General features: G+C 51.0%; 4 protein-coding genes across 4 annotated transcripts in view; 2 read left to right on the top strand and 2 right to left on the bottom strand.

Moving 5' to 3' along the window:
• REEP1 (receptor accessory protein 1) overlaps window positions 1-25,168 on the top strand; it is a 499,521-nt gene that overhangs the window by 260,800 nt on the left and 213,553 nt on the right. The gene's annotated exons all lie outside the window — the stretch shown is intronic.
• LOC136100877 (uncharacterized) lies at window positions 1,763-11,140 on the bottom strand. Its single transcript, XM_065836364.2, has 2 exons — window positions 10,922-11,140; window positions 1,763-5,223 (listed from the first exon to the last, which is right to left on the bottom strand). Exon 2 carries the CDS (start codon window positions 5,211-5,213, stop codon window positions 2,589-2,591), a length of 2,625 nt encoding a protein of 874 aa, XP_065692436.1. The 5' UTR covers window positions 5,214-5,223; window positions 10,922-11,140; the 3' UTR covers window positions 1,763-2,588.
• On the bottom strand, window positions 8,934-11,128 carry LOC136100878 (uncharacterized). The gene is made up of 2 exons (XM_065836365.2): window positions 11,088-11,128; window positions 8,934-10,995 (listed from the first exon to the last, which is right to left on the bottom strand). Exon 2 carries the CDS (start codon window positions 10,630-10,632, stop codon window positions 8,935-8,937), a length of 1,698 nt encoding a protein of 565 aa, XP_065692437.1. The 5' UTR covers window positions 10,633-10,995; window positions 11,088-11,128; the 3' UTR covers window position 8,934.
• CD8B (CD8 subunit beta) lies at window positions 14,981-21,708 on the top strand. Its single transcript, XM_065837802.1, has 5 exons — window positions 14,981-15,263; window positions 18,026-18,376; window positions 20,716-20,811; window positions 21,461-21,550; window positions 21,668-21,708. The coding sequence occupies exons 1-5, from the start codon at window positions 14,981-14,983 to the stop codon at window positions 21,706-21,708; spliced, it is 861 nt and encodes a 286-aa protein (XP_065693874.1).

Genomic DNA, 25,168 nt, shown 5'->3' on the forward strand with positions numbered 1-25,168 from the left:
GAGAGGAAATGGCCTCAAGTTGCGCCAGGGGAGGTTTAGATTGGATATTGGGAAAAAATTCTTCACAGAAAGGGTTGTCAGGCATCGGAACAGGCTGCTCAGGGCAGTGGTGGAGTCGCCATCCCTGGAGGGGTTGAACAGATGCAGAGGTGAGGTTCTTAGGGACATGGGTTAATACCAGAGTTAGGTTGTGGTTAGACTTGATCTTAAGGGTCTCTTCCAACCAAAATGATTCTATGATTGTAGCTGGAATCAAGGAAAGCTTGTGCTTTGCATATGGTTTGGGGGTTTCCACAGGCCCTGTTCTCCCCTCCATTCCAGAGCGTGGGGGACAGGAACAAAAATACAAAGGAAAAAGAATATGACTGTGTTGCTCAGTTGGCTTGAAAAAAGCAAGTACACTTGGGTAGAATCTTTTATGGCATCTACTGAAACCTCTGGAAAAGCAAACAAAAAGTCTGGCTCAAGGTCTTGCCCCAGGCTGCACCCAAAACCCGTCGCAACCGCAGCAATGCTGCTGTCACTGTGAAAACAGCCCTCCTTGGTTTGTGGTGATAAACAAATGACACTAAAAGCAGGGGAAACTTCATAGTTTTGTAAACATTTTGAAGGTACGTGCACAGGTGTGCAGGTTCCGCAGAGGGCAGCAGCTGTTTGCAGCTGCAGAGGGTGCTGCTGCTGCATCCGACTGCTAAAACCTGTGTGTGGATGTAGCAACCCCTTTCCCTATGGCTGTACCATCATCCCGGGGCTAACACCCAGTGTCCCGTGTGAGTCTGGGACTGAAGAGTGGAAAATGTGAATTTTCTGTGGTTTCTTTTTCTCCCTACAGGCTCCCAAAACAGGTTTGAGGGGTAAAGGCTTTGTATAAAAATCTGATTATTCACAGGGAAATTAATTTTCATGAAGCATGTAAGGCGGGAAAGTGCTTTAACCAAAATAACCATGTGTTTTCTGTGAGGTTTTGTTATGGGTAAAACACAGGGAGCAGCAGAGTGTAGAGGGGAGCAGGGGGCTGGGGGGAGAGTTCAACCTCCTGCCCAGGGGTGAAGGGGCTGGTTTTGTGGTTCTTGGAGGGGGAAAAAGGATTTTTGTGTTTTTAGACAGTGATTTATTTATTCACATTTTCATGAGGTAATTTATAATGTGTGCTTCTTAAGGAGAAGTGTCTTTATCAAATCCATATATTGTAGTTTTGCTTTTCTTTAAAAAAAAAGTATACTGTAGTAAAGTGTTGTTTCTTTGTGCTTCCCAGCCTGGTGATTGTGAAAAGTGAGTTTTTTAACTGATTTCTTGAGCTGGCCCAGCAGTTCCCGTTGAGTTAAAGGCCAGTTCTTTAATCTTTTTATTTCACCCTGGATTGCAAAGGGCTTTTTTTGTGTGTAAAACCTCCCCATCCTCAGAGCAAGCAGAACATCTGAGATGAGGCACATGAGCTGGAAATTAGGTGGTTGCTTCATTTTTTTGAAATTGCCAGCGTTTTTAAATTGTTTGGGACCCCTTATGTATATTTTAAGGCTCCTTCTGGATTCAGGGGCAGGGGGGTGATGCAGGAGGAAAGAAACAGGATGGAAGAGGGGAGGAGGTTTATGCATCAACTCCACTCTTCAGTGTAAGGCAAAAATCTAGGTTTCAGCAAATACTCTACAGACAAGTGAAGGATTTTGGCCTGGAAAAGGGGAAAAAAACCACATATTTTCTTTTTACCAGCATTTCTCTTTACCAGTGGAGCTGAGCAGGTAGTGATTAAACAGACAGCCTATCCACTAACAAATAGATTTTATTGAATAGATGCACAACTAGGCAAAGCAAAGCGGAGATATGCAGGCTCTGAAAACAAGATCTCACCAATCCCCTGGCCAGATGTTTTGGGAGTCTGGGGAGCCCAGAGAAACTTGCTGCAAAGGTCCATGTGGATTCAGCTCCTTTAAGTCCAAGGTGATTACAGGGTCTTTTGCTCTGCTCATCTTTTATCATCTTTCCAAGTCTTTGAGGCTGGTAACACCTCTGCCATCATCAGGTGGGTGCTTTTCCACACTCAGGCATTACATTCCCTTCTCTTTTCTTCCAAAGACGCTATTCTTGGCTTCCCTTGTCCCATTCTCTGCTTAATGAGTCTTAAATCACACAAGAGAAGCTTCTTCACATGGCATTTGGGGATGAGAGGTTCAAAGACAAGTTACTTATGCTAATTCTGGCTTTTTAACAGTGGTGGTGATGAAACACTGGAACAAGTTTGCCCAGAGAGGTTATGGAGTCTCCATCTGTGGAGATAATCAAAACCCAGCCAAACACAGTCCTGGGGAATCTGCTCTAGGTGACACTGTTTGAGCAGGGGGGGTTGGACTAGAGCATCTCAAGAGGTCCCTTCCAACCTCAATCATTCTGTGATTCATGCCAACCGCAGGCTGCTTGGCCTGCCTTCCCCTCCTGGATGGCCCTCTTGTAACAGAGGAGGCCATCCCTCACATCAAGGTCTGGTATGACGTGTGTCTCCACCGCTCAACGCCTGCTGGGTTGCAGCCAGCAGCGGAGCCAGGAGTTCTTCTTGGTGGCAAACACAGAGGCCAACCCAGTCTTGCCCTTGACTATGGTAGGAGGAGCTTGGCCACCCCCACTCTTTTCACCTGGTTTTCAATGTCCCGATTCACCTGCCTCATCCGGTAACAAATCGCCACCATGGCAAAGCACACGCAGATTTGCAGGAGCAGCAAAAACACGATGGGGTGCAGGAGCGTGTTGAAGATGCCGGTGGCCGTGGGGGACCAGCCGAGGAAAATTTCCCACCAGTGGTGTTCTCCCACCCTCTTAATTCGTTCCATTACCTGTTTTATCACATTGCCATCATGATGTACAGTTATTAGGATCTTTTTAGCTTCTGCTTTAGCGTTTTCTAACAGCTGCTGTAAATGCTCATGCTCTAACATTTCTTTTACAAGCGCTAAATCCATCCCGATAGGGGTTGGGGTTATACTACGATACAAGGTATAGTTTCTGATTAGCAACTGGCTAGTAAACATGGGTGGTTTATACACAAAATCACACCCTCTAATAATAGCTACATTGCAAGCACACATATTGGAGTCATTAAACACTGTCTGGTTATAAACTTCATTAATCTGGACGTATTTACACATCGTTCTGAAACACACACACCCTTTCCCTACATACACCAACACAGTTTCATTGCTGCTCTGGGGATCGATCTCAAAATGACACACCCCTTCTTTGGTGTCAAAGCAAACATCGCTCGCCCTAAGGGCATCATCTTCGCAGATAAACCCCAGCCCCCTCTCCAAAATGCAGGCTTCCAAATCTACCGATTGCCACTTCCCACGAGACACCCTCGCCCACATGCGGTGGTCCAGGGGGTAGACCACGGACCCATTGGTGTTTACCCCCAGGGCCACGATGGGGTAGACCTTTTCGATGCGAGCCTCCGCCACGGTCAGGACGTGGGCAACAACCGCGTTGAGGGCCTGGTCGTGGGTGAAGTTGACAAGCCTCCACCAGGCCTGGAGCTGCCGCTCCTTCTCCGTGGCCGCGTCCCACACGATCTTCCGGATCTCGGTGGGGAGGACGCCATTGTCACCATCTCTCAGGATACCTGCAACGACACTCTGCACCCACATCTGGGCCTGGATGCAGCTAAGAGCAAGGGAGACGTTATTCTGTTCGATGCCCAGCGCTCGCAACAGCATCTGGTGGTCTTTCTCACTTATTTGTTCCCAGGTGGGCAACACCTCCGACACGAGCCACTGCCCCATCCCCAGGCTGGCCAGGGATGAATTCAGGGGGTTGAGAATGCCATGCATGCCCGAGGTGACAGCCTCCAGCTTGTTGGCCAAGACCTCGGTGCTCATGCTGTTGAGGACTCCCAGCCCGGCGCCTCCTCCTCCCAGCGCCGTGGCCAGCAGGTCTCTTCTAGCCCGGGTCCCCTGGATGGAGCGGCTGTGGAGCCACGCCAGCCAGCCAGTGTGGAGCGTGGACAAAAAGGGGGTACAGTGTGGTCTCACAGATGAAATATTAACAGTGGACAGGGACAACACCACCTTCTTCAGTGACCGGACAGGCCCAGTCAACAGCTCTTGGATGTGATTTTGCTTGACTACATAAGGGCCTATTTTGGAAACAAAGGGGCGCAAGACAGCGATGAGGGAAAACTCTTTTTTAAATCCTTCAGGACCTAGTATCCACCACTTTCCACCAAGCTCAGGGGACATTTCTACACTCAGGCTTCCCTGGCACCATACCTGGAGATTTATGACCAGGTGTGGGCAGCGTCCATAATCCTGATTGTACCATGAAGCCTCCGCACCTAATTCAGATCTGTTAAGAGTTTTGCTCTCACGGAGACAGTTTACTGGCACAACCCACGTGCGGCTGTCAGAGGCAGCGATAGTCACGCTGGTGCCATCAATTTGCATCGGGTCGGTTATACTTTCTTGGGAGTATTTAATTTCCAGTTTTACCCTGTTGCCAACTTCAGGGTATTGAGCTGCATGCCAGGCCAAAAAATGGCACTTGGAGATCTTAACGGCAGCAAAAGTGCTCGTCAGAGTGCTAATCTTGAATTTAAAGGACAGCCCCACGTTGTTTTGTGTCCAGAGACAAACCACAAAGACTGGCTGGACCAGAGTAAAATTGCACCAACAGTCCAATTTTTCTACGGCACAGGTTTTTTTCTGATTCTTTTTTGTTTTTACTTCGGTTACAGAAATTTGAGTTACCCGCTGGTGAGTGGATCCATTAATTACCCTGCATGCTACCTTTATTTCTTGTCCCACCTTCCCCAGCAGCTGCGGCAGTCTGTTTGTGCTATCCCAGCTCCACTCATTTTCCAAGTACACCTCTGTCCCATGCATAACCACCGTTGACAAATTTAAGCCTTTGTTAGAGTTTAAACCCATGCTTCCCGTGTATTTTATGTGAGCTTGAGACCAGGGCCAATCAGTTCCCATTTTTGTGTACCTCCTAACCCTGTGCTGGGCTGTGGCCCATGATTTGGGGTGTCTTTCTAAGTGGAAATGACTGACTTTCTGCCTGAGATGCTGATGGGTTGGTTGGGCGTGTTGGGTGCTCAGCGCTATGCACATACCAGAGAGCAAAGCAAATCCTGCAACCAGAAATTTGAAAGCATTTTCCCCGCAGCACAAACAGGGCTGGTGATGCCACGAAGTTCGCCCTTCCCGCCGGTCACAATCGCCTTCCATTTTCCTTCATCTGCAAAACATAAGCAAGACGGGCTCTCCAGCCCCGTTAATTTCCCTTCCATGCTTTTAATTGTGAAGAATGGAGCCATTTTTCCTGCCTTTTCGCCCTGTTTCTGACTTCTACCTGGTACATGGAGGGGCTGGCCTTGTTCACAACCCTAACAGGCCCCATCCATTGGGGTCCCAGCACCTGGTTCTTCTCTGTGACCCCCCGATACATTACCAGGTCGCCTGTGTTCCACTCCACAGGGCGCAGCAGTGCTCCCAGCTGCTTATCAATCTTGGGGATGTTGGTCTCCTGCACTGAGGTGAGCTGGTGGTACGTAGTCAACACCGTCCTCAGTATGTCCTGGACCCACCTATCCATCAGCACGCGGGGCTGCAGCTCGTCTGGTGGCTCCCCTCTTTGCCACCAGTGTCCCAGCAGGTTGGGGTCTCTCGCAGGAGGCAGCTTTTGGGGAGAAGGTGCTTGAGATGCCATGGCCCCCCGTAATGCCAGCAGGACCAGTGGGAGCTTTTGATCCCAGTCTTTCCTTTGCTGGTTCATGAGCTTCCTCAGTGCCATCTTCAGCGGTTGGTTGGGCCCCTCCGCTGAGCTGGCCTTCTGGAAATGCCCCATGATGTGAAGCTTTTGCTTGACACCCAGGGCTTGGCACACCCCTTTCGTGACTTCTGCGATGAAGTGTTGGCCGTGGTCCGAGTAGATCTCCTTTGGGATGCCCCACCGGGAGAAGATGTGCTCCACCAGGATCTTTGCGGTTGTGCTGGCCATGTTGTTTCGTGCTGGAAATGCTTCCACCCACTTGGTGAAGTTATCACTGATCACCAGGCAATACCTGTTCCCTTGGGCTGTTTGGGGCAAGGGACCGATAAACTCCATCTGCAACTTGCTCCACGGCCCAGAAATCCTCTGGTGGCCTAGGAGGGTTTTGGCCGTTTTGGCGTCAGGATTGTTGGCCACACACGTCAGGCAGTTGCTGACGTACCTCTCCACGTCCTCTCTCATTTCAGGCCACCACCCAGTGCCCTGCAGCTTCACCATGGTCTTGTCTGTCCCTAAATGCCCCTGCTCATGAGCCAGGGCTACCAGCTCTGTCCGGACAAGTTCGGGCACCACCCAGACCGGGAAATCCGCCCCCTCCCGCCGTGCCAGGACCAACCCCGAGACATCCTCCCACACCTTGCACCCTTTATACTCCCGGCCCTGTACTAACTCCCGGATGCTGGGGTCTTGCGCCTGCAAGCCCACCAGGTCCACGTTCTCCCAGTGTCTGCTGGGAGCCACCAACATGGGGCCACTCTCTGAGGGCTTGCTGGCCTTCCACATTGGCCCTTCTTTTGCACCTTGCTTGGCCTTGGCATCCGCCTCCTTGTTCCACTTGGCCTCCTCCGTTCCCTTTTTGTGCGCCTTGACCTTAATGATCTGTGCCGGGCGCACCCTCTGCTCCGCCAGCCTGGCCAGGTACAGCAGCTTTTTGGCGTAAGCGACAGGTTTGCCATCAGCAGATTGCATGTCCCTCTCCCTCCAGAGGGGCAGCCACTCCAGCACCACCCGCACCACCCAACCCGAGTCTGAAAAGATGGCCAGGGGCTGGTCTGCCGGCGTGTTTTCCAGGGCGACCGTCACGGCCACCAGTTCGGCAGCCTGGATGGAGTGGGGCAGGCACCTCCCTTTCACCACCTCCCCGGTGGCCCGATTGACGGCAGCGTAGCCTGTGTAGGGCACCCCTTCCTTGTGGTAGTTGGACCCGTCTACGAACCATACGACATAGCCTTTTTCCTTGGCCTGTGCCAGGCTGAGGCTGCTCTCAAACAGGGGCGGCCGCCACAGTTTGGGTTCGGCCAGGGGACCCCCCAGCTCCTCCCCATCCCTCCCTCCACTGGGTACCACCCTGTAGATGCCAGGTGAAGGCTCCCCCGCCTTCATGGGGACCTCCTTGTTGGCCAACGCCAACGCCCAGTTGGCCATCCTGGGGCAGCGCAGTGGACCCTCGTCCCCCGTCCCCGACAAGAGGTACCTCACTGGGGAACAGGAGGTCCTCAGCAGCACCGGGGCTGACCCCACCAGATACTCCCAGTGCTGCAGGGCCCAGGTCAAGGCTAAAACCTCCCTCTCATAGTCGGTGAACTGCTGCTCAGCCGGCGTCAGGAGACGCGAGGCGTGGGCAATGGGGAGGAGTTGATCACCATGCTGCTGGCCCAAGGTGGCCTGCAGCCCCCTCCCTGCACTAGCCAGCTGCAGGACATAGGGTCTGTCACCCTGGGGATGTGCCAGCATGGGGGCTTGTGCCACACTTTCCTTTAAGGTCTTCACCGCCTCATCCTGCTCTGGCCCCCATTCCCAAGGGGTGTCCTTCTTCAGGAGGTGGCAAAGGGGGGCAGCTTTCTCTGCGTAGCCCTCGATGAACTCCCGGGAGAACCTCAGGAGAGCCAGGAAGGACCTCAGAGTGGTGGCATCAGCTGGCGCCGACACCTTCTGTATTAGCTCAACCCTCTGCTTCTCCAGTGAGCGCCCTTCCTCCCCCAGGGTCACCCCTAGGTAGGAGACCTCCTTCCAGCAAAGCTGGGCCTTTGTGGGGCTGACCTTGAAGCCTGTCTTCTGGATGGCCTCCAGCACTTCTGCCAGCACCTCCAGGTTCTCCTCCCTTGTCTGAGTGTGGATGAGGATCTCACCAGCACAGGACAGCACGCTGTCCCGGTGGCCGAGCTTCTCCCACATCCTTGCCACGTGTGCGTGGCAGATGGCGGGGGTGTTATGGAAGCCCAAGGGGACTCTGGTGAAGGCAAATTGTTGCCCTCGAAGGGTGAAGGTAAACTTGTACCAGGACTCAGGATGCAAGGGGATGGCGAAGCATGGGCTGGTCAGGCTGAGCACCGAGAACCACTCGGATCCCCGGGAGATGGCTGCCATGATGTCTGGGTACTTGGCCACTGCGGAGATCCTCAGCGGGGTGACTTGGTTCAGGGCGCTGAAGTCAACCATCAGCCTCCACGTTTTCCCATCAGCTTTCCTCAGGGGCCACACTGGGGCATTGCTGGTGCTCTGCTGCTCCACCAGCACCCCCTGCTCCAGCAAGGTTTTGACTGTGTCCCACAATCCATCCTCAGCCTCTGCCGGGTACAGAGGCTGTGGTTGAGGAGGGGGATCTGGCCCTTTGATGGCCACGATGGCATCAATCTGCCCGCAGTCCAGCTTGCTCCTTGCCCAGACCTGGGGGAACCTCTCCGTGACCCGTTTCACCCGAGGCTCCCACTCGGGATGGACCAGGAGCTCAGGGGCTTTCACGGACATCACCCTGTGGCTTGCCGGGATGACGGCCACATCACTTTGGGGACAGTGTAACAGCGCTTGGTTTGCCAGGTCCACCACCACCCCCATCTTTGTCAGTGTGGAGATGGCTAAAATCCCTGGCTTTCCCTTCATTTCCATTTTCCCAAATTTTTCAGACCCTTTGGCAGTCCCAATTACAAAGGGTATGGGCCCTGTGAACGGCACTGATGATTTTTGACCATTCGGCCCTGTCCATTCAATAATTTCACAAGTTTGGAAGATCCCAGCTTCACCAGGGACCATATTCAGAATTGAATAAGAGGCACCAGTATCAATTAACATCACTTGTCCAAGCACCCCTCCTCCAATAGTTATATCAACTATCAGGCGCCCCCACAAATCGGTCTTAATCGGTGCCACAAAAAGGGGCGATGCGGGTGCCTGGCAGCCCTATTGCTGAACTTTAGACCCCGGGTCAATCGGGTTGGAGCTGCTGTGCTTTTTGGCCTCATGCAGGGCCAGTTTTTGGAAGAGCTCAGCATCCGGCAAGCCATCAATATCCTCCTGCTTCTCATATTTAATCAAGCGCTTCCTCAGCTCAGCCCGCCAAGGGTTGGACTTTTGAAACCTCAGCCCTGGCTGGTTCTCCTTCCCCGCACCACCCTTGCTGTCAGGATCTTTGCGGTTGTCTCCTTGCATTTTTCTCATGCCTGCATTTTGGAAGGAGGCAGCCAAGAGTTTCCCTTTCTTCCCCCCCATCATGTACCCCGGGAATGCCTGCTTTTGCAACTCGAAATTCTGGGTCAGGATCTGCTCCAGCTCTGACAGCGGCTTCCTGGCCGCATCCCCACCAGCAATCACCCGCAGTGGGGGGGTCAGCCCCATCACTAGTGGCTCCTTGAATTCAGGCCTGTCAAAATCAAGGGGGGCATCCTTTGAGCCGGGCAGCCCGGCCATCTGGTAGAGCATCTTCTTACGGTTAACGTAGGCATCCGGCCGCTCCTCTGGGCTTTGCCTCTCCTGGTGGAAGAGCACCAAGGGGTTAACCTCTGGGAAGAACACCTTCAGCACGGCTGACTGGACATCCCCAATGTTCTGCACGTTGCCCATCTGCACATCCCCCGGCAGCGCCGCGAAATCATCCGGTTTCATGCACTTTCTCACCACATCTATCAGGTCACTCACCGCGTTGACGCTCTGGCACCTGGGCAGCCGCTGGGCTTTGGACAGCCAGTTGACCGCTGTGTCCTTCGTCAATGGCCCCAGCATCTTCCCCACTGTCTTGAGCTGCTCAGGGGTAAACCAGAGCATGGCCCTGTTGGTGTCTATGGCCTGAAGCGGGCTGTGGTGGGCTGGCTCATCAGGGGGACTCTTTTTAGTTTTGGAAGCCTCCGTTTCACCTCCTTGCAGCTGGCACACCTCCTCCCGCAGAGGAGCGTACGGGGATGGCCTGGTGGGGCCGTTGGCACCCCAGACATCATCCTCATAGTCATAATGGGGTGGATGTGAGTCCAGGGAGTCCTCCCCTTCACTGTTCCCGAACCGGGTCCTCTTGCCTTGGATGGCGGCCACAATGCCCCTTGACACCCCCAGCTCTGCCTGCAGCTCCTGGATCTTGGCGTGGCACACCTTGTGATCAGGACCAGTGCCCCGGTCCCGCTGGACGTCCTGCAGGACCGCCCGCACCGCGCTCTGCGCATCATGGGTCTCCCCGATCCACTTCCCAACCTCCTTCTCCAGCTCCTCCGTTTTCAGCTTCTCGTAGCCCAGCTTGTTCTCCAGCCGGTTGATCTCCACCGCATTCCGCAAAGAGTCCCCGCGCAAACCCTGCACCTCTGCCTGCAGGTTGTCCACCTGCCTTCTGAGCTCACCCTTGGCCTCCTCCAAGGTCTTCACGCTCTCAAGAGCCTCCTTTAGCAATTTGGACAACTCCCTGCCCACCATCAATAAACCCTGCAAAGCCGCTCGCTTCTTGCACTTATTTGTGGGTTTAGGTTTTTTGGACTCCTCTGACCAGCTCTCCCACTGCTGGCAGAGCTGCTGGTATGCGTCTGGACCCTGGAAGGACCCTGGAGACCAAATTGGGGGGAGACACTTCTGGAGCACAAACTGCTCCAACTTCCAGTTGCTAACGATGTCGGACATCATGGTTGAGGGGAATGAGATTCGAGATGGCTCAGTCTCAGGGCAAAGCTACCATAACACCAGCACCGCCGACCCACCCACAGAGGAAGGCCGCGACCTACCCTTCCAAAAAGCCCCAACGAGGGGATACCGAACCTGGCAGGGAGGGAAGGGGAAGATGGGGATGAGGTGGTCACGGCCGAGCGGGCGGCTGGCGCGACCCGCCGGCTCCCAGGAAGGGGATGGGGAAGGGGTGCGGGAATGGGTGAAGCAAAGCAGAGGAGTAGTAGGAGTCCCAATAATAAGATCTCACCAATCCTTGGCTGGGTGTCCTGGCAGTCCCGAGGCCTGGAGACAATCGCCGCAGAGCTCCGGTGGATCCGGCACCTTTAAGGACAAGGTGGTCGCGAGGTCTCAATCCGGTGGCTTTATATAGTGGTGGCAGGTTGTTGTTTGGGGCTGATAACACCTCTGTTTACTTTCTTGGTGGCGTCTCATCCTGCAGGTGCTGCATCCCTCCTCCTGCCTTCCCAAGGACGCTTTTGTTGTCTTTCCTTATCCTCTTCTGATTAGGGAAGCTGAAATCACATGGGAGCAGCTGCTCTACCCCTTATCTATTTGGGGGGGGGAGTTAGGATCAGTCATCACTCACTCATGCCAACTTCTTCTTGCACTAAATGCCCTGAAGAGGGAGAGCTGGAGCCTTTCCCCACAGCATCCATCCACTCCAATTCCCTCCATGGCCTCCTCGGTTGCTGCACACCCCCGTCAGCACCTGGGTTTTGGGGGGAGATCACACATGAGGTTCACATCTGACACCTGTAACACCCACCGTCCCCAAAAACCCCAACCTCTGAGTGCAGACCTGCTCGCTGGGGGAAGGGGGGTGGGGGGAGATGGCAGGAAAAGTCACACAATTTGTAGCTTAGATTCACTTTGTCCTCTGGAATTCAAAAAGCAGAACTTTTCCATTTCCATTTTACCTGGGGCACACCCCACAAAGTGTCAGGTGCCTCAGCCGTGGTGTTGCATCAGCTGAAGTGCAGCTGTAAAGCTGCACCTGCAAAGGCGGACCGACCCCCCCAGCATCACCCTACAAACCACATCTTAGCTCGGAGCAGTTTAGAAAAGAAAACTTGACTCACTTGATTTTTTTTCCTCTCTGCTACTATACTAGGAAAAAGGTAGTACTCATTTTACTCCACGAAAATGTTATAATTTTCTTTGTTGCTTTTCCCCCGTAATAAAATACTCCAGAAGCTACACCATTCCCTGCAATAAAATATTGGGGTTTTTTAATTTAAAAAGCAAATAAATGTTCACCCGTGGCTGCTTGAGCCCTGGGGTGTTTCCATCCAGCAGCCTCTTATACCCAGTGAACCCTTATTTCCAGGTACGGGGGTACTGGTCATGTTGGACCAGGCTTGAGGCTGAGTAGCCTTCCCCATTCCCAAAAATCAGCCCCTGTAGCCCCAAAACCACAGAGGGAATGGATTTTTTTCGTATTGTTATGACAACTGTTCCTCCAGCCCGGCGTTTACACCCCAGCTACAAATATCTCTGTGGCAAAATGGAACTTTAACAGAGATGAAACCCCAGCCAGGTCCTGCTTCTTGTCTGTAGACCACATTATTCTATCCCAATGCTTTGCTCCAAACCCCCAAGAGCAAACTCTTCGCTGCAAGAAACCCATCATAGGGAGAAAATAGCCAAAAATGTAAGAAAGCTGGTGAAAGGACAGGGAATTAGTATCGACATGGTGAGGTGTGAAGGATGTGAGCTGGGGAAAAGCAAGACTCTTCTGCCCTGAGATGGGTAAGGAGGAGACCCACAGGGCAAGCACTGAGGTGGGGCAGAGAGTTGGCTGGGCTGGTAGAAATAGCGAACAGTGCATTAAGGGAAAAGATATATGGACAGACAGTGGGTTAAAGTGGCCAGAGGCATTGAACTGAGCTCTACGAGGTGTTTGAAGTGCACCATGGCAACCCATGAGACCAGCCTCAGCAGAAATTCTCTTTAGGCTGTACCAGGGACTTATATCCCAGCTAAGACCAGCCTGTTAGATGGAGATGAACGGTTAACCCATTACATACTGTATATTTCAGAAGGGTTCAAAAATAACAGAAAATATGCTCGGTGGTGTCAGTCAGCACCACTAGAAATACAGGTGCATGACATACAGCCTGGAGATGAAGTTTTGATTGAGGTATTTACAGAGAAATCCAAAGTAGACCCTTAATGGGAAGGGCCATACAATGTCTTATTTTATTCTCATTTTGCTGTTAAAGCCCTAGGGAAAAGAAACTTCCCTAACAGTTTGGGGATGGCTGTCTTTCATTTCAGAAAAAAGAATAAATTCTCCTTAGAAGCTGTGCAGCTGAATGACACAAATAGCCCGAAATTCAGAGCCACTCGTGATTAGGAGACGCCATACCCCATCAAGGTCACCAACGAATCTTGTTTGTGTTAGCCGATTAGTTCAATTTACACCCTTTTTCCCTTCCCTACTTTCTTCCCAGGACAGGAGCCCCAAACAATGTGGGGATGGTGTAAACAGCAGCTGCTCTCCTGCACCTTCCCACGGCGCTTTTATGTTTGTTGGCGCTGGGCTGCCAGACAAAGGCATCCCACCTCCAAAATGTTTTCTCGGCAGAGCAGCACCCAGTCCTGAGAACAGCTTGGCTGCCGCTAAATAGCTCAACTGTGTATAAACAGCAGCTTCAACAAAAATTGAAAATGAATCCCTGTTCTAGCACATACACTACGCTTTTACATTGCAAATACATGGGGCTTTTTCTATAGGAGATGGCCTATATGTAAAAGCTCTGCAGGGAAACATCTCTGAAGCTGCTATAATGGCTTGGGGAAGCCTCCCAAGACAAAATACGTGCTTAGACAACCCGATGTATCCGCTTAGACAACCCAGTGCCACCAGCCCTGCAGCAGCCCAGTGTCACAAGCCTTATGTCCAAGGTTGTAATGGTGACAAAAGCCACCTCTGGGAGCACTTTGGTCTTGGCCAGGAGGCCAAAGATGCTCCAGGTGACAGCAGCAGTGAGAAAAGGGGGATGCAGCCATTGCAGAAGCCAGGGGCATTGGGCTCAGCTCACTGACTTCACCGCAAGATAAAGGGAAAATTAATTTTCAGTGGAATTTCTCATATTAAGCAAAAAAAGAGGTACCTACAGCCATTCTGGAGAGGTCCCAATTTGGGAGTGAGGGGAAAGGCAAGCAGGAGGCAGGGAGGGGAGAAGTAGGGGTTGCTGCACCCCACGCTGGGGGATCAGCTCTGAAAACAAGCCCTGCAAAGCACCAAAATGTGTTTGAAAGCACCAAAATGATGATTTTTTCTGCCAGGGAAGAGTTAAGGAGCTGACCCTACATTTCAGCAGCCAAGCCCTTGGTGGCAAAGCTTTGGTGGTTAGCAACCCTCTCCGAGCAGGAAATTATTGTCAACAGAAATGGGGAGGGGATGTGTTAGAGCAGCATGGAAAAATCTGGTACAAAATGGACCAAAAAGATGCAAAATCGTTTTTCCTGTTCCTCCACCAACTCAGAGCACGGGGGAGGTTTCTCGATGCCCCCACATAAGATCCCCCCAAGGGATTTTCCCCCTCACCAGGGAGCCAACCCTGGGGAGATGCTGAGGCTTTGTAAAGACCGCAAGCATCTGCAGAAATAGGGCATAAAAGAAACACAAACTCCTCTTGACAGCCAAGGGGGCAGTGAATTTTAAAAAGTAATAAATAATTTACTTCTTCTTTTTCTTCCAAACATGGAAATATTGAAGCTTCTGACACCAGTTCAACCCTGTAATTTCACATCACATATTTCGCTCTTCAAATCCTAAACCCCAAGTGTTTCAAATCTCTCCTTCTCAAAGGCGTTTCAAAGCCACTCTGGTATTTTATCTATCATTTTGATATTTCTGGGTATGAGCTGTGCAGTGCTGCAGCTACCAAAGCACCGAGGTGGGGAGCACCAACAGAATTTCCTTATTTTTGTGGTTTTTCAACCACGAAATTTGTTTGAGGTTTCTTGCTCTTGGCTTCAAAGCTTTCTGTGATGCCTCACGCCTCTTCTTTATGGTGAGCTTGTTTGGAGTTCAGCATTTTCCAGGCCCGGAGAAAAACACCTCCTGCTAATGATTCTGCCAAAGAACCTAACCCCACAGCTCAAATTGCACCTTCTCCTTATTTTGAATGCGTTTTGATTTCAATAGAGGAGGAAACAGCCAAAATTCATCCTTTCTTGCTTTTATTTTTCACGCCAAGCTCCTGCGTTTCTGGTTTTTTTTAATTGCACGGAGCTAGATTAAAAGAAGGAAGAAAAGCGAGGTGATGAGATATGAAGAAATCATTATTAAAGATCAATGAGTTTGGGGGGTTTAGTTCCTAAAGGGGATTTTGGGGGATCTGGTGTGGGGCTGCTGCCCTGGCACACACCTGGTTTGAGGGCTCGGCGCAGAATCTGCCACGGCAGATGTTCTTTGGCAGCTGTCGGTGAGACATCTGCATGGAGACAGGGAAGAACCTCCTGGGGTGAAGCCGACCCCACCACCACGCGTGGAAAGGAAGATCTGGACCAAAACCCCTCCATTGTTGATTCCATGGCCCGGCTTTGGCTCCATCTCTGCATCTGCTTCCAGATCCCAGGTAAGAGGGACACGTCTCTCAAGGGTTGAGGGCAGCTAAAATCAGGTTGGAGCCTTTCCTCCAGCCTGCTCCAGCATGTGGGATGCATCGCATGGTATCTGTACCATGGAAACTTTAAATGTACAGGCACAGGATAGATCTACAGGATATGTCACCACATAATTTTGGACCATGCCATTAATAACATGATTTAGCTTTTGGCCAGCCCTGAAGTGGTCAGGTGGTTGGACTAGTTGATCATTTTAAGTCCCAACTGAAATAGTCTATTCTTCTCTTCTTCTATTCCCTTTATAGTGCAATATATAATGATGTGTGTATATACATAAACATATATGTGTATAATATATATGTATACAGTGGCAGAGACCCCTCAGAGTTTGTTTTCGCTGCACCCTCTTAATGCAAACGGACTGGGGGAAGCTGCTGGTGGAGAAATTAAAGTAGCACCTATCTCTGCTGCCTGTGTAACACAAAGATGATAAACATCCATCAAATTTTCTTCTAAATCTACCCAAGGACTGAAAGTTTCCCAAGGGCCCCAGCTGGAATCAGTGTGTTATAAAACTGTGTTACCTTCTGCCTATTGCAGGCAAGTTGAAAGAGTTCTGGACCAAGCATATACAGTCGTTATGGTAAAATGGCAGAATTATACTTTACAGGACAGATTGTGCCATTGGTTCTTATGTAGAAAGTGTTTGGAGCATGAAATACTTGTTGAATGTATATATTAGGGTGACAGCTCAAGATGACCCCCCCAGATGTTGCCCAGCCTGGGTCCGCAGCCGCCCAGCATCCTCACTAGATGCTGTCAGGACTGCAGGGAGTTCTGTTTGCGGCACATGGTGGTGATCCAGCCACGGCATAACACAGCAGCAAACAGCCTGATGCACTTTATCGATGCTTATACACAGGTAATAATATCCTATAGATTTATTTGTTAGGGTCCCTGCTGAGAAAAACACGAATAAATAAGAGTTTGCCTTACAAATGCGAAGGGAGCAGAGACTGGTTTTGAGCTGCTGCAAGCCGGTCTGGCCAAGCATGTGGAAGCAAAGCCATCGCACTCTGATTCCCCATGTCCCCCTGTGCAAATATGCACCAGAAAAAGGAACAGGGACATTTTGGGGGATGAAGGTGCAGTGGAGATTGAGCTTTTCTGCTCCAGCTCCACCCCAGCTGCAGCTCAATCTCTGGCTCAGAGCAGAGCTGAGCATTTCCCAGGATCCCCTCCCATCCCTTATGATTCACTTCCAACAGCTTGAACAGAAGGTTTTCATGGGAGGGGTTAACTTTCCAAAGCTAGCGGAGCCAGATCTCAGGACAGCCAAGAGCACCCTGAGGCCACCGTGTCCCACAACCACACACATTTCATCCCCTAAAAAAAACATACAGGCATTTGCCAGAGCAAAGTTTAGGAGGATTGCATTCCAAACCCTGAAAATTATGTATTTTAGTAATAAGGAGACATTTACATTATCATAGAGCCAGAAGAAGCGGTAAAATGCTACAGCTGCTGTACAACACCTGGATTTCAGCGTTGCAATATCAGGTTGAATGAAGGCTGCTCGTCACTGCAGGGTCCTGGCAGTGATGGGGTCATTGCTGTGAGACAGAGGAGGGTTCTGGATCTGTGTCAGTCCTCTGTCCCCATTGGGGACATGGGGGATGTGGGGGCCATGGGCCACAGGGATGGCTTCAGGTGTTCTCGTGGTCATGCAAACCCATTCCCGCACTGCTGGGTTTGCAGGGCTCCACAAGGCTGTTTGCAATAACTACCATCAGAAGCTTTGGGATTTTGAAGGAGTAAGGACATTCTAAGGTAAAAAAAAAAAAAAAGCCCCCAAAAATGTATTTTGTTGAGCTGTTTGCATGGCTGTAAAAATGTCTGGGAAGAAGACGGGGGAAGCAAGAGCATCCTTATCTTCAAAGGGCTGTTTTTCACTTGGTCTTGGAGTATCTGCCACTTTGTAGGAGTGTTTGCTGAACGAAAGGGATCACAAGTTACCTGTTGTCCTTTCCGCAAGGACGCATCCTCGCTCGCACGCAGACATTGTTCACATCTGCCCAGGCCGAACACGACTCAGATAATTTCCACAAAAGCTGCAAAGCCCAAACACGGCGATGCGATGTCAGACAGAAGCTTTCAACCCCACCGCTACCCCTCACTCCCTCTCATTCCCTAGGTCTCAAAATTAATATAAAAATAATAGTCTGAAAACTAACATCAAAGTGGCTCATTTTGAGATGTTTTGGATGGTTTTTGGTCTTTTTCTTCGTCTGAGGTGTGATCTGAAGTTTATTGGTGCTGCTTCTATTAGAATAAAAATCTGGTAAATAAGTTAAGAGGCTCAAGAAAGTTCTATTGAAATAGAGGTGAAGCCTCTCCAAAATAATGAGAGAAAAGGAGAGCAGGAGAGTGGCACCCGTAGGCACAGGTGGGGATGCCCTTCCCTGCACAAGGACATCCTCAAAATCATCCCTCCATCCCTCTCCCTGACACTGAGCCTCCTCTCTAGATGTGCTTATAGGGCAAACTCTACCTCCATAACTGGGCTTGAGCAAAAAATAGTTGGGGAACGCAAAAAAAGCCTCTTTGGGAATGTGGGACCATCCTGATAATGATGCTCCTGTTTCTCGCTCCTGTGATCCCCCGGTCTGTGACTATTTGATGTGATTAAGCCCACAAAGAAAATCTGTACATAGCATGGAATAAAAGTAACGAAAATAAAATAGTAACTGTGTTTTACTGTCTTTTCTCTTAGGTTTCTGTACAAATCTACTTTTATCCCAGACTCCTGGGCATATTTTAGCCCAAACTAACAATAAAACAGAAATCCGCTGTGAGCTGAAGAAGGAGCACACAGGGGTGTACTGGTACCGCTGGAGCCAGGAGAGGCAAAATTTTGAGTTCTTGGTGTTTTCCAACCCGTTGGGCAAAACCACATATGGCGCAAACATCAACCAGGACAAATTTAGTGTCCAAGGGGGGAGTTCCCACAGCTCGTACAGCCTGCGCATCAGCCAGCTCCGTGCCTCGGACAACGGCACCTACTACTGCTCCGTCTCCCAGTCCTTCCAGCTCCTCCTGGGCAGTGGGACACATCTCGGTGTGGGTAAGCATCACTGCCAGGGCTCCAAAATGTGTGACGAGGTCCACTAGGTAAGGGGTTGATGTGTGTTGGCGGACGCTTCTCAATTTTAAGATGTAATATTGGGGCCTTGGGGTTTTTGTGAAGGGGCCTATGAGACCAGATAAGTCAGAAAATCCAGAAAAAAAAGCTGTATTTTAGGTCAGCTGCTTGTGACAGTCCTTTTGCTACCAGCATTTGCTTTGCTGTGGTCATGCCCTGAGCACTGTGTTGGTCCTAGTGTTTTAGGATTTCCATGGGAAGGTGTTCAAGCTCTATATCACAGAATCACAGACTGGTTGGGGTTGGAAGGGACCTCTGGAGATCATCCAGTCCAACCCACCTGCTAAAGCAGGTTCACCAGAGCAGATCACACAGGAAGGTGTCCAGGCGGGTTTGAATGTCTCCAGAGAAGGAGACTCCACAGCCTCTCTGGGCAGCCTGGTCCAGGGCTCTGGCACCTCAAAAGAAAGATGTTTCTCCTCACAGTCAGATGGAACCTCCTGTGCTTCCATTTGTGCCCGTTGCCCCTCATCCTGTTGTTGGGCACCACTGAAAGGAGTCTGGTCCATCCTCTTGACACCCACCTTGAGATATTTATGAACATTGATGAGATCCCCTCTCAGCTTCTCTTCTCCAGGCTGAACAGACCCAGCTCTCTCAGTCTCTCCTCATAAGAAAGATGCTACAGACCCCTCAGCATCTTTGCAGCCCTCCGCTGGACTCCCCCCAGTAATTCATTGTCCTTCTTAAACTGGGGAGCCCAGAACTGGATGCGGAACTCCAGATGTGGCCTCACCAGGGCAGAGTAGAGGGGAAGGGAGCCTGCCCTATGTTCTCTTCATCCCCCGTGGTACTTTGGATGAGAAGCTGGATGTCCTGGTCAGCTCCTGGGTCCTCTGCACCCCGCTTCTTCCTTCCCCTTCCTCCAAGTCACCAGAGTGGCAGCTTCCAGGCTGGAGGGCATCACCCCTCACATCGCTGGGGTGGCTCTGGCCGCAGGTTTCAAGCCTGTCCTATGCATAAAGGGTTGAATTGTGATTTCTTCCTCAAGTCTCACAACCCACCATCACTGGGGAGCTCCAGCCAGAAATCAGAGCTGTCTGTGGGTGTCACTGGGGGGATGATGCTTTACAGACTCTGGGTCATACAGTAGCTCTTTTTTGCCCATTTTCCCTTTGACTACTGAGCAGGAGGTGGTGTAGAAAAGCTAATGTGTTTAAAGTAGCTTTCAGCCATTAGTTTGCAAGCTTTTAGACAGAAAAATAACTTATTTAACCAACATGCAGCTATGGCTGCTGACTTTAAACCATACCCATTGTCCTGATCTTTCTGTTGTTTGCTCTTTTTTTTTCCCCAAATATGCCCTGCACCTTGAGCTGGCTGAGAAATTGCTTTTGAATTCTTGCCGGCTCGAAGAAAAACTGCTTTGAGATAAAGGGCAACTGGTTTTTATCAACTGGGCACATATCTTTGTGCAAAGCAAAGCATGAAGAACAGGGCTGAAAAGCAGAATGATCAAGGACACTCCAGTTTAGAACTAAACACCAGCAGGTGCTTTGGGAGGACTCAGACTTTGCTTCAGTACACACGATAGCACAGATTGTCTTTAAGTTCCTTTTCTTTAAGTCTATTATAATGTAAGATAGAAGTTGTCCAGGTAAATCCCCGGTACCTGATATCTCATATTTCCACATAAAAGAACGGTAGTTTCCATAGGAATTTTAGTCCTGGATAAAAGCAGACAAAAGCAGTTTCGAATCACCCAAAAATGTGAATGAGTGGAGTCTGAGCAGAGATACAGCTATTTAATTATATTACTGGGGTATTTTCCTGACCAGTGTGAAACTGAATGCACTCCATTGTAATTCACAGAATAATAAATCCTGCCCTTATTTTATAAGGAAAAAGAAGATCCAATTTTGAGCAAAGGTTAGAGCAATCTGAGGATGGAAAAGATCCAGAGAGCTCTTAAAACCTTCCAGTGCTACAGAAATCTTCTGCTACCCTTGAATTCATGCAATACTGATGAGATGGTACCTGGCAGCAAATGTAGCTCAAGAAAGCTTCCTTTCTCCCTTCTTAACCTTCTACCCTTCTTTGCCTGGTACGTTGCTTTATTAATGCTTTTATAAGCTCTTGGTAACTTCTGTGGCCACCAAGAGGTTCAGGTTCACCTCGCAGACCCTTCAGGTGACCCAGTTCTTTGTGGGGGATCCCTGGATGAGGATGATTTTACAAGCCAAAATTTCTAGCCTTTCTTGCCTGCTGTTTGGGACCTCCACTGAACTCAGTGCCATATTGACCATGCTCTTCTCTGCCAGTTGATGTTTTGCCTCTGCCTCCAAAGACCACTGAGGCACCACGCTCCACAAAGCCTGTGCGAAGTGTAACCAAAAGCAAAGCTGTCAGCAAGAAAGGTACGGCACTGAGCTGGGTTGCAAAAGGGGTTTGCTGAGCTCCTGGGGTCTCCAAGGTTCAGCTGGAGTTTGTCCTGGGGTGGGGGCAACCAGAACATGACCCTGCTGGGGCGGGCATCTGGGCCCACCTAGATCCACTGCTCTAGTTGGAGGTGATCTCAGCCTTCAGGAGCAGTCTGCTGGGATATGCAAGGATTTAGGGGCCAGGACATATTTCATAGAATCATAGAATCACAGAATCATAGAACAGTTCGGGTTGGAAAGGACCTTCAAAGCTCACCCAGTGCCACCCCTGCCATGAGCAGGGACATCTTCACCAGCTCAGGTTGCTCAGAGCTCCGTCCAGCCTGGCCTGGGATGTCTCCAGGGATGGTTCATCCACCACCTCTCTGGGCAACCTGGGCCAGGGTTTCACCACCCTCAGTGTAAAATATTTCTTCCTCATCATGACCCATAGCTAAGTTCTCTGTAATGCCTTTGGGGTACAATAGAACCCAGGGTGACAGTCACATCCTCCACCCCTCCTGAGGACCTGCCTTGCTTTTCTCCCCTCTCACCCCACTCTTCATCCCTAAAAGCTGCCAGGGCAGGATGATGCTGGGTGCTGAGCTGGGTGAAGCTCCAAACCACGTTCCCTCCTGCTCTCCAGGTGCCTGCAGCCCCCTGGTCTGGGTCCCCCTGGCCACCAGTGTCCTGGTCCTCCTGCTGAGCCTGGTCCCCACCGCGTACCACCTCTACCGTAAGCATCCCACCAACCCTGGGGGACAATGCGGGGCGTCAGGCCCCGGGACAGCCTGGGAGCAGAATGGGGAGCTAAGAAAAGGTCCTGAGGCTGATGGGCACCATCTCTCCCCAGGTTTGCGGCGGAGATTGTGGCTTCGCATCCGCAGGCAGTAAATCCCACCAGTTCCCCCTGCCTTGGGCATGCAGGGAGAAGCCACAGACCCTCCCCTGCACGGTGCTGAGCCCGGCCTGGATGTGACCTGGGAAGGATGTTACAGGGGGCAGACAGACATTTCTTTCCTGTGATGGACCATGACTTTAACTTTTTTCTTGACACGACAGCTGGTAATTGGAATGGACTGGATCCTGCAGCATGTGGAGCATTTTTCAGAGGGTGCTGAGCAGGGTGAACACCACGGCTGGCTCTGCACCGGGGCTGGTGTACTGAGGGGGCTCAGATGGGCTGGAAAGATGCTTTGAGAGCCTCTTGGTTCTCCTCTCTACCCATGGGACATCACAAAGGTGCTTTTCCTTTGCTTCTGCTGACACTGGTTGATAAGACTGCGCTAACAAACACCCTGCAAGCAACCAGCAGACAGCAGGGGTGGGTCACTGTATAGCTTGCCCTGTACAGGCACGTTCATTAGAAATAGTGAATATATCGCTCAGCTGTTTTGCTCTGTAGGTTGGTGTCTTACCCCTGCACTTAGTGCACAACATGGCTGAGTGGTGAGCGAGGAGTCACGGCTTCTGCCCAAGCAAGAGTTACAACAGAAAAACAGCGCGGGGGGAGCAGGTCAGGGAGAGCATCTTCTCCCACAGGAGACTGAAAACATCCAGGAGTGGGAGAGGAAAGCCAGACAAAGCCATACACCCAAGGCCAAACACCTGGAGCAGCCTGAAGGCCAACAGCACCGCTAAGAGCAAACAGAGGCGGACGGGAGCTGGCCCTGAGCCCGGCAGCTCAGCAGACCTGGAGAGAATTGCCCTAAGCAATGTCTGTCTCTGCTGAGCCCCAAGCGATGCCAGGAGCAGGGCAGGTCTCCCTGGGGATGTTCATAGAATCACAGAACAGTTTGGGTTGTAAGGGACCTTCAAAGCTCATCCAGTGCCACCCCTGCCATGAGCAGGGACATCTTCACCAGCTCAGGTTGCTCGGAGCCCCATCCAGCCTGGCCTGGGATGTCTCCAGGGATGGGACATCCACCACCTCTCTGGGCAACCTGGGCCAGTGTTTCACCACCCTCCATGTCAAAAATCTCTTCCTCATGTCTGGCCTGAATCTCCCCTCTTTTAGTTTAAAACCATCACCCCTTGCCCTATCGTAACAGGCCCTGCTAAAAAGTCTCTTCTCATTTTTCCCATCTGCCCCTTTTTAAGCACTGAAAGGCCACAATAATGTCTCCCCAGAGCCTTCTCTTCTTCAGCTGAACACCCCAACTCTCTCAGCCTGTCCTCCCAGCAGAGCTGTTCCAGTCTCGGATCATTTCTGTGGCTCCTCTGGCCCCTCTCGAACAGGTTCATGTCTCTCCTGTGCTGAGGACCCCAGATCTGGACAGAGGACTCCAGGTGGGGTCTCACCAGAGCGGAGCAGAGGGGCAGAATCACCTCCCTCCACCTGCTGCCCACGCTGCTTTTGATGCAGCCCAAGATACGATTTGCCTTCTGGTCTGCAAGCACACATTGCCAGCTCATGTCCCATCTCTCATGCCCCAGTACCCCGAAGTTCTTCTCCACAGAGCTTCATTCCATCCCTTCCTCCTCCCCCTGTATTGATACTGGTGGTTGCTCCAGCCCAGGTGCAGGACCTTGAACACGGGTTAACAAGGCTCAGCCCCTGCCCAGAACTGCAAGGCTGATGTGGGGCTGGAAATCTGGCACCTTGCTGAGCACAGGCAGTGGGTGTCACTCTCAGGTGCATCCCCAGCCCTACATCTCTGCCAAAATACAGGCACCAGAGCAAGGCCGTATCAGCAGCAGCGAGTGCAAGGGGAAGCTGCTCCAGACACCTCCTGTCGCCAGTGTGGGTGGGAAGTCCAGCAGGGATCTCCTGTCCTGCACATTGCCTGTGTCCTCACAGCTGCCCACAAGCCAAGGGCTGATGTGGCTCCAGAGTCCACAGGGCTGGGACAAACGCAGGCATAAGAGGAACCTGTGTGGGTGTGAAGCATCGCAGTGGCACAGCAGCATCCCTCTGCCCTTCCCCTCCTTCCCCTCCCAGCCACAGGAAGCTGCTGCTCTCCACTGCAATATGAGATATTCCTGAAGGACTTGGTCTCAAATCTGGCCATGCCTGCTCCTTGACATGGATATTTCCCCTAAATGATGCAGCGATAAAGCTGCTGTGGACAACACTGAACCAAGCTTTCCCAGCTGGTGGCCAGAGAGGACACTGACCCCAGACCCCATCCCACCATGGACGATGCAGGGAGGGGTCCCTGAGCATCTCTGCTTCCGTCACATCAAACCAGCAGAATGTTTCGTCCTCTGTGAAACCCCAAATTAACTAAACCCACCATTTTTCTACCCTGCAAGCCCTCAGTGTGCAGGGCTTTGCCCTAGGAGCAGATGATTTTTATGATATGTATTTTTTTACAAGACAGCTATAAGGAAACCCAGCTTTGAAACTTCCCATAGGCAAAGGTTTATTTAAAAAAAAAAATGTTTCCCTCTGCCTGCAGCTGCCTTTGAAATCCCAGCTGGGTTTCCCACACTTTAGGCATCCTGACCTGAACATCCATCCCTGCCTCCCCTCTCCCACCTCTCGCCCAGCACAGGAGGTGACCTCCCACCGCCGAGCAGCCGGGGACGGGTCTGGGCAGCAAAAGGCTGTGACAGCCCAATCTCCTCTCCCACGGGAAGGTGAGCAACCTCGGGGATAACCCTGCCTGGTCTGCTCCTCCTTCCATCCCACACTCACACCATCCCCACAGTGTGTGTGACCCTCGCTGAAACCCCCCTGGGATGACACCATCTTGCCTTGATAGACTTCAGCCACCGATTATCCCTGCTCCAGTAAAACCTGTTCGAAGGATGGGGATTTACCCCTTGGCTCTCTGCTCACCTGTGAATAATTGTAGCAGGCAGCAAAGAATCTGCTCAGATCCTGAATTCCCCAATTTGGCTTCGTTGTTTCTTTGTACATTGGAAAGAACACAAACAGACAAACAAAGCAACCCACACCTCCATGTCATCTATCTGCCTGCAATGAAAACAGGAGAGGACAGCAAGCCGAAGATGCTACATGTCCTTTTGAAACACAGGTTTAGGCAGTTTAGCAATGGAAACAACAAAAAAAAAGTAGTAATTCCTGTAATCATCAATAGGATGTTTTAAGACAGTGAAACTCAAAGAGATTTTAGCAGCAGGTTTCACAGCTGCAAGAGACAGTGGAAAAAAGATCACCTGTTTCGCAGATTTTTCCCCAAAGCATATGTGAGAAAGAAACAGAAGCACAAGTAAAAAGATACTTCTATGTCTGAGAAAACTAACCAGGTTCCCTGACATTTGCTATTGATTATATATTTTTTTCTCTCCTATCTCTTCACTGTGCTGAGACCCCGATGACACAACCCAAGAGTCAGGGATGTCATGTTGGGGCACATGGGGGAAAAGGGAGGTTTCCATCATGAAA

Source organism: Patagioenas fasciata, chromosome 4 (genome assembly GCF_037038585.1).
Source record: "Patagioenas fasciata isolate bPatFas1 chromosome 4, bPatFas1.hap1, whole genome shotgun sequence".
Classification (NCBI taxonomy): domain Eukaryota; kingdom Metazoa; phylum Chordata; class Aves; order Columbiformes; family Columbidae; genus Patagioenas; species Patagioenas fasciata.

Bases quoted from the DNA above. Each gene is read 5' to 3' on its own strand.
- LOC136100878 (XM_065836365.2), bottom strand. From the start codon at position 10,632: ATGATGTCCGACATCGTTAGCAACTGGAAGTTGGAGCAGTTTGTGCTC.
- CD8B (XM_065837802.1), top strand. From the start codon at position 14,981: ATGAGTTTGGGGGGTTTAGTTCCTAAAGGGGATTTTGGGGGATCTGGT. The intron at 18,377-20,715 runs GTAAGCATCACT...CTTCTCTGCCAG, and splicing joins TGGGACACATCTCGGTGTGG to TTGATGTTTTGCCTCTGCCT. The intron at 21,551-21,667 runs GTAAGCATCCCA...ATCTCTCCCCAG, and splicing joins CACCGCGTACCACCTCTACC to GTTTGCGGCGGAGATTGTGG.
- LOC136100877 (XM_065836364.2), bottom strand. From the start codon at position 5,213: ATGGAAGGCGATTGTGACCGGCGGGAAGGGCGAACTTCGTGGCATCAC.